Source organism: Microchirus variegatus (assembly GCF_963457635.1).
Source record: "Microchirus variegatus genome assembly, chromosome: 21".
Classification (NCBI taxonomy): domain Eukaryota; kingdom Metazoa; phylum Chordata; class Actinopteri; order Pleuronectiformes; family Soleidae; genus Microchirus; species Microchirus variegatus.
Genome location: NC_139822.1, coordinates 17856573 through 17865614, shown reverse-complemented (window position 1 = coordinate 17865614; position 9042 = coordinate 17856573). Strand labels below are relative to the sequence as shown.

The 9042-nt window shown below is 39.1% G+C and overlaps 1 protein-coding gene across 1 annotated transcript in view; it reads right to left on the bottom strand.

Annotated features, from left to right (window-relative positions):
- The window catches only part of suclg2 (succinate-CoA ligase GDP-forming subunit beta), a 124477-nt gene that overhangs the window by 49308 nt on the left and 66127 nt on the right, over positions 1-9042 (bottom strand). Inside the window, exons 8-9 of the mRNA XM_083907428.1 lie at positions 6642-6803; positions 3328-3470 (exon numbers count right to left, since the gene is read on the bottom strand). Coding sequence (XP_083763554.1) covers positions 3328-3470; positions 6642-6803 — 305 coding nt within the window. The remainder of the gene's footprint in view (positions 1-3327; positions 3471-6641; positions 6804-9042) is intronic.

Genomic DNA, 9042 nt, shown 5'->3' with positions numbered 1-9042 from the left:
CATATATATACATATACATATATATACATATACATATATATACATATACATATATATACATATATACACATATATACATATATATACATATATACATATATATACACATATACATATATATACACACATATATATAACATTACTGTACACTCATAATCGCAGCATAGAACCTTTTCCAATATCAGTGTCACAAACTCCACAAAACGCCATCATCTTATAACAGCAAATGGGAAGAAAATCCCCCCTTTTCACCACATCTTATTTCACAAATCAAATGAGTCATTTTCAACATTTTGCCATCACCGAGCAGAGGATGTGATTTTTATTCTAATTTCCGCTATTATTTTGGACCTTTGGCAAGAAGTAATTGGTGGAAAAAATAATGCAAATGAGCAGCTCTCTCTCTCTCTCTCTTTCTTTCTCTTTCTCTCTCTTTCTCTACACTCTTATTGTGAAATGATTAACATTCTTCCCACAGATCAGAGCAGGTTTCTCGGCTCCTCTGGTTGAAATGCTAATGGTGCTTACAACCCAGTTTAATGTCAGCGCTATTCTGCTTTTTCTGCCCCCCCCATTAGGGAGGTGCTGCCTGTTTCTATTTCCATACACAGCAGCAGCAGCAGCAGGATCTGGATCAGTGGAATCCACTTAAGACAAAGACAATTCCTCTTCTGTTTCTTACAGATAAGTCAATACAGTACTAAGTAGCAAAAATCACTGGACTGGATATCGGAAAGCGTAAAATCCGATATATCACACATGCTTCCCTATGTGCGTTTTAGCTGAGTCAGGTTGCGGGCTGCTCATTTCTATAAAGGGCTAACTCAGCCCCTCTGAGGCTAACTCCGCCCAAAAAATGCCAAGACATGGGCTGAGAGGTGAGAGCGGGGCAGGGGGCGTGGCCGTGTAGTAAAATCGAACACCAAGCCTCTGAATTGGTTACAACTGGATTATTTAGATGAGGGGTTCTCAAAGTTTTGATACCTGAGGGCCAATTTAGGAACCCAACATTGGACTGAGGGCCGCCAAAGAGAGAAAAAAAAAAAAAAAAAATGAAAGAAATCCCATTTGTAATAACTATGGCGTCTAAAATTTGACAAAACCGACATACTATACTACGTTGTCCAAAATGTTACAATTTTTTTTGGGAAAAAATTTTGGTCCAAAATTTGACAAACTTTGTACAATACTATGTCGTCCTAATTGGACAATTTTTTCCCCCAAAAAAAATTAGGTCCAAAATTTGACAAAAATTACGTATATGCCGTCCCAAATTTGACAACTTTAAAAAAAAAAATTTGGTCCAAAATTTGAAAAAAACGTCATGCTATACTATGTCGTCCAAAATGTGACAATTTTTTAGAAAAAAAAATGTTGGTCCTAAATTTGACAAAAACGTTGTACAATACTATGTCGCCTAATTGGACAATTTTTTTCAAAAAAAAAATTTGGTCCAAAATTTGACAAAAATTACACATATGCCGTCCCAAATTTGACAACTTTAAAAAAAAAAAAATTTGGTCCAAAATTTTACAAAAACGTCATACTATACTATGTCGTCCAAAATGTGAAAAAAAATTTGAAAAAAAATTTTTTTGTCCAAAATTTGACAAAAACTTCATACTGTACTATGTCGTTCAAAATTCTGGGGGGAAAAAGCTTTTGGTCCAAAATTTGACAAAAACGTTACAAAAAATACTATGTCATCCCAAATTTTACAATTTTTTTCACAAAAATATTCGGTCCTAAATTTGACTAAAATGACATATGCCGTCCCAAACATACTATACTGTCGTCCAAAATGTGACACTATTTTGGGACAAAATTTGACAAAAACGTCATACTATACTGTGTCACTGTGTCATCCAAAATTTGATGACATAGTAAATACAGTTGTACAGTTTACACTTATTGGTCTGTATCCAGTAATGTCCAATAAACATTTAACAAGCTTAGTAGCTCCTCGATTAAAACTTTAGATGATCCATGACAAGAAAGAGCGACGAGTCTTTGAAAGCTTTTACTTTCCATTATTGATCACAATTTTTTTTTTTTTTTTTTTATGTATCCACCATTTTCATTCTTTTTTTTTATTTCCCCCCACAGACCATTGACTGGAATCCACGTGAGACCAAACAGAATGTGCACACAGCGGAAATGTGAGACAGGCCCATGCATCACCTGCTGCGCTGCTGCGGTCGGTGGCCTTTTAACATTCATGCGAAGGTTCAACACTGGCCTGTTCACTGTTGTGCGACTGAATATGAGGCAGAATCACACTGTTATTATTTTTCAAACTTTTTTATGGGGTGTATTATTATATTTGGATGAAACCACGTTTTAGGCGCACGTGTTCAATACAAATGTCCGGTCGGCCGATCGCGTGGCGGCAACTCACAACTCACTTAGACGCGGTCAAAACAAGCTGCTGGAGTTCAAACCGAGCGTCAGAATGAAGAATAGATCGTGATTTAGGCGACAGACCGTTAGCTGCTTAAGTTCCGTTAGCTCCTTTAGCTGCGTAAGCTCCTTTAGCTGCGTAAGCTGCTTTAGCGCTGTGAGCTGTGTAAACTCTGTTAGCTCCTTTAGCTCCGTGAGCTCTTTTAGCTCTGTTAGCTGCGTAAGCTCCTTTAGCTCTGTTAGCCATCTGTTAGCCATGTCATTTCCATGGCGACTGGAAAAAGACAAGCGTGATGTCATGTTTACGCACCGCGGCACCGGACTCAGGGCACCGTTAGCTGCGTAAGCTCTGTTAGCTGCGTAAGTTCTGTTAACTGCGTAAGCTCCTTTAGCTGCGTAAGCTCCTTTAGCGCTGTTTGCTGCGTAAACTCTGTTAGCTCCTTTATCTCCGTTAGCTGCGTAAGCTCCTTTAGCTCTGTTAGCTGCGTAAGCTCCTTTAGCGCCGTTAGCACGCCTACAGTCGAACGGTAGCTACCTGTGTACTGCGTACGTGTGCCTCTGTTTTTAACGTTTAGGGTTAATTTAGAGACTAATTTTAACAATCGGGAGTCGCGTAAACATGGCGTCCCGTTACGTGTTTTTTTTTCAGTCAGTCGTCATGGAAACGCGGCGTGCGTTAGCGTGCCCAGCACTACTCAAAATACGGTAAAAATGTAATTTATTTGCACTTTCTTGTCATTTACATTTTCCCTTAAGTTTCCACCTTAACTGCTGACCCTTAAGCTAGCAAATCTGAACGCCAACTTCAGCGTAGTGATCCACCTCAGCGATCCGGTAAAGTGCTCTCACATTAGCCTAGCCTCCACCGCGACGGGACTCTTGTCTTTGATGGTTACGACCTAGCTCGATGAAAGAACAGTTCCCTACCTTGGGATCGGCGGTGAGCAGCTTGAAGGCCTCGTACACCTGCCTCTCTTGGACTCCACCACCCAGGTCCAGGAAGTTCGCGGGTTTTCCTCCGTGCAGGTCAATGATGTCACATGTGGCCATCGCCAATCCGGCTCCATTCACTGCAAAAAATACATAAATAAATGAATAGCTAAAACTATAAAAAATTGGTCCAAAATTGGACAAAAACGACATACTATACTATGTCGTTTTTGATTCTGACAATTTTTTTGAAAAACGTTTTTTTGGTCCAAAACTTGACAAAAACGTCACACTATACTATGTAGTACGTCATACTATACTATATCTCCAAAATGTGACCATTTTTGGAGAAAAAAAATTTGGTCCAAAATTGGACAAAAACGACATACTATACTATGTCGTTTTTGATTCTGACAATTTTTTTGAAAAACAGAAATACAGAGGATAAAGGAAAAAGCAGGAACGTAGCGTACTTAGTTAAATGGATGGTGTCTCTCCAGAGCGATCACGTCTGGCATGTTGAGAGGGCGTTAACGTGCAACCGTGTATTAAATCGCTTTATTAAGTATAATAAAGCTAAACATGACCATTAAGTTCAGAGATTGGAACGAATGTCGCCGCGCGTGTGATGTGTGACGCCAGCGGGGCCGTGAGCTAATTAAAATAACATCACCGTCTCCAAAGGAAAGGGGGGCGACCGCGAAGGAACGCGGAGCCATCGTTCATCCGCTAAAGACCAAAACGGCTGAAAATAATAACAAGTGAAAACCGGTCGGAAAACCTTCTAATCAGGAAACATCCGACGCGGCGCGAGGAAACGGGGGCCGACGACTTGTCATCAGAGAAGCGAGCGTTGATTAAAAGAGATCGCGATCGCGGCCTGTGACGTCGTTTAGCCGAGTGCCGGCACAGCTACCCCCCCGCTGAGGTGCGTGGGAGCACAAGTGCACACAAAAACTGTCGCACCTCATTTGGCTTAGCCGAGCCCCCGAACTTGTGTCCTGGCAAAGCTCCCCCCACCCCCCCGACCGAGGTCTCGATAAAATGGAAATTTGTTTTAACAGCTGTCACTTTGGTGGCTCGCGGCGCTCTCAAGGAAGCTGCGGGGCCTTAAAAGCTGTTGTTACTTTAAGAGCTGGGGATGCTGTGTGTGTGTGTGTGTGTGTGTGTGAGGGGCGTCGGGTAGCGCTAACAGACATCTAATGTGTTTACGAGGCTACGGGGTAAGACGCGAGAGCACCTGTTAGTGCTGCCGTACACTGTAAAAGCTTTGATTTATGACAAGAGAGGGGGCCTTTAATGAGAATGCTAACAATCTGGCCTCGCTGGAGACGTTCTGGGCGGATTACGGCTAATTAGAACGCATCGGTTATGGCAGCGTTCCTTCTGGAGTCCTCGGAAAAGCTGCTCGTGATGCGGACTGGAGGAGGAAAAACCCGTGCAGCCTTTACTTTTGACTCGTGAATTAAACCGTGTCCGAGCTTCTCACATGTGACTGAAGAGATAAAAAAAAGTTTTGCACCAGGAGACTTGTGGCAGGAATGCACATTTGGGGCGACTGTATAACGCCCATTCATCTTCCAGCCATTAGCATAGCCCTTAGCTATAAATTAACCTTACTATTGTACAACATAAGCACAGCTGTTAGCCACAAACATTTGCTTAGCTAATCTGAATTTTAGTTTTTGCACAGTCATTAGCCATGAAGGCTACTTCTTTTTTTTTTTACAACAGTTAGCAGAGCCATTAGCATGAATACTTCTGTCAAACCTTACTTCTTACAACTGTTAGCAGAGCCATTTGCACGTTTGTTTTAGCAAACCTTACCTTTCTACAGTTAGCAAAGCTGTTAGCCATGAATACTTTTAACGAACCTAATTTTACAACTGTTAGCAGAGCCGTTAGCATGTTTGTTTTAGCAAACCTTACCTTTTTACAGTTAGCAAAGCTATTAGCCATGAATACTTCTGTCAAACCTTACTTTTTACAACTTTAGCAGAGCCGTTTGCACGTTTGTTTTAGCAAACCTTACCTTCTTACAGTTAGCAAAGCTGTTAGCCATGAATACTTCTGTCAAACCTTACTTTTTACAACTGTTAGCAGACCTGTTAGCATGTTCGTTTTAGCAAACCTTACCTTTTTACAGTTAGCAAAGCTGTTAGCCATGACTACGTCTAACAAACCTTATTTTTTACAACTGTTAGCAGAACCGTTAGCATGTTTGTTTTGGCAAACCTTACCTTTTTACAGTTAGCAAAGCTGTTAGCCATGAATACTTCTGTCAAACTTTACTTTTTACAACTGTTAGCTGAGCCGTTAGCATGTTTGTTTTAGCAAACCTTACCTTTTTACAGTTAGCAAAGCTGTTAGCCATGAATACTTTTAACAAACCTAATTTTACAACTGTTAGCAGAGCCGTTTGCATGTTTGTTTTAGCAAACCTTACCTTTCTACAGTTAGCAAAGCTGTTAGCCATGAATACTTTTGTCAAACCTTACTTTTTACAACTGTTAGCGTAGCTGTTTGCATGTTTGTTTTAGCAAACCTTACCTTTCTACACTTGGCAAAGCTGTTAGCCATGAATACTTTTAACAAACCTTATTTTACAACTGTTAGCAGAGCTGTTAGCATGTTCGTTTTAGCAAACCTTACATTTTTACAGTTAGCAGAGCCGCTAGCATGGATGTTTTACAGAAAGGTGCACTTTACAACAGTAAGGATAGCATGACTTTTTTTTTTTTTTTTTAAACTGGCCTTACATTTTTTAAAAAATGTTAGTAAACTCTTAGCATGGATGTTTTTTAATGAACCTTACTTTTTTACAACTGTTAGCAGAGCTGTTGTACGAGATGTCTTTTTGTGCAAACCTCCCTTTTTTTTTACAACCATTAGCAGAGTCGTTAGCATGTTAGCAGAGCTGTTGAATACTTTTACCAAACTACTTACTTTTTTAAAATTATTAGTACAGCTGTTAGCAAGGATATTTTTAATGAGCCTTACTTTTTAAAAACAGTTAAAAAAATTGCCCATGAATGTTTTTAGCTAACCTTACTTTTTAAAACCGTTAGCACAGCCATTAGCCATGAATGAGTTAGCTAACCACTTTTATATATAACTTGGCACAACAATCAAATTTTGTTTTGTACATTTCATCTTTTCATCATTTCATCTTTTCAAGGTACAAAATAGTGATGACTGTAACTTTGTCATTGAGCTAAATTGAGGTGTTAAATCGTTTTTTTTTGTTTTTTTTTGTGGTACGTTTTCAAAAATGCACGTGTGTGTGTGTGTGTGTGCGCTTGTTTCCGTACCGAAACAGGCGATGTTTCCATCCAGTCCAATATATTTGAGGTCCCACTTGGCCGCCTCCGTCTCGATGGGGTCGCTCTCCAGCGTGTCATCCATGGCGAACACCGCCTTCTGACGGAACTCGGCGTTGTCGTCGAAGTTGATCTTGGCGTCGAAGCAAACCACTGGTGCAAAGACGAGGAGGGAAAGTCGGCAAGAAAGAAATTGAGGCAGAGGGGGAGGAAGAGAGGGAAAGGAAGGAGGATTTAAGACACAAAGAGGTCACTAATTATCATTTCGAAAAACCTGAAACTCATGAATATTGGAGCGTCCCTTCGGCCTGATGCTCTTAATTACTTAACAGTTGGTCTCACTAAAGCGTGTGTTTTTGACACCCCCTCTATGGTAAAGACCTCTATAGTAAATGGGTGTTTTTCTTTAAAACTTCAAAGGGAGCACATTTCAAAAGGGATTGCAATACCTGAAAAATCCCATTTGCATACAATAATACTTAAACTTTAAGTAAAACTTTGGGGGAAAAGTTTCTCTTTGCTAAATGAAAAGACTGCCACCACATTTTTAGCTTCGCAGGACTGGAAACAAGAGACAAAAGGTCCAGTGTGCATCATTTATAAGGGTTTAACAGCAGAAAGTGAAGATACTTCCAATAAGTATGTTTTGCATAAGTGTGTAACTGCTTTGAAATATATAAATTGTAGCCTTTAATAGTTGATGCATGAACTTTAAAGGGTGGAGAAAATGGGTGTGTTGACATCTTTTCTGGTACCGAAGGCCACCATAGTTTCCCGATTTGACGGCTGCTAAAACAGGGCCGCGTGTCAGACTAGAACTATAACTTAATCACAACTAAGCTAAGGTCACCAAAAGCTGGTATTACTTTCTTTTTTTTTATTTCCGCAGATAAGCCTGAGCAAGAAAGAAAACCAAACACTTCTCCACCCCAACAAGATATGTCAAAGTATTCCTTTCTCACTCGGCCTATAAAAAATTGAAAACCCTGAGGGGTGGATTCACTCGCTGGACTTGGTGAGAGATGATATTTGGATGGGAAACGTGTAGAGACAAAGTCAAGGGAAAAGCTTTAAGGCGCCTTTTCAGTGCGACACTGTAACACACTGACTATAAAAGTACTTATTTGTGTCCTGTTCACGCTTAAAATCATGGTCATGATACTTAGTGTGTGTCTTTTTAAAGGGTTGAACACGACCGTGCACTACATTAAATACACATTAACAAATATATATATACACATATATACAAACACACATATATATATATGTATATGTGTCAATATATATATATATATATGTATACACATATATACATACAGACACACACATATATACATACAGACACACGCATATATACATACAGACACATATATACATACATACACACACATATATGCATATATATACACACATGCATACACACATACATATATGCACACACATACACATACATACATACATGCACATAGATACACATATATACATACATATATACATACATACACATACACACATATATGCATATATATTTGCATATACATACATATATACATGTACACACATATTTGCATACATATATACATACATATATGCATATATACACACATGCATACATACATACACATACATGCATATATATACATACACATACATATATACACACGCACATACATATATACACACGCATACTGTACATACATACATACACATACATATATATAAATACATACACATACATACATATATACATACACACATACATATATACATACATACGTACATATATACATACATACATATATACACACATATATTAACATATACATACATACACATACATACATACATATATACATGTACACACACATATGCATATATATATATATATAGGTATATATGTAAGTCGCTTTGGTTAAAAAGCGTCAGCCAAATGTAATGTAATACACACACATACACATATATACAGTATACACACACAGTATATATATACACAGGTAGAGGTTTGATTAAGTTTGTCGTAAACCTTTTCATAACGCGTCACCTTCAGCACATTAACAGACAGCTACATAATCCACAGATTACAGTGAGGAAAAGGTAACAAGAAGTTAAAAGACTGAGATACAGACAAAACAGGAACAGAAGCACAAACACAGGTAACATGTAGCAGACATTCAGACAGACTCTTCTGGGACTTTGTCCTCGAGGTAAAGAGAGAGAGGCGCTCACTTACTGCGCCGCTTTCTTTTTGTTTTCATTTGACTCATCTATTATAATCTCTACGCAACTGATTCGCCAAGATACAGATTTCCTGTTTGTCTGTGGAAAACAGCGGCGTTCCCACGTGACACGCTAAACGCGCTATCCTCCACTCCACCTCTAGGTGCTATCGAGT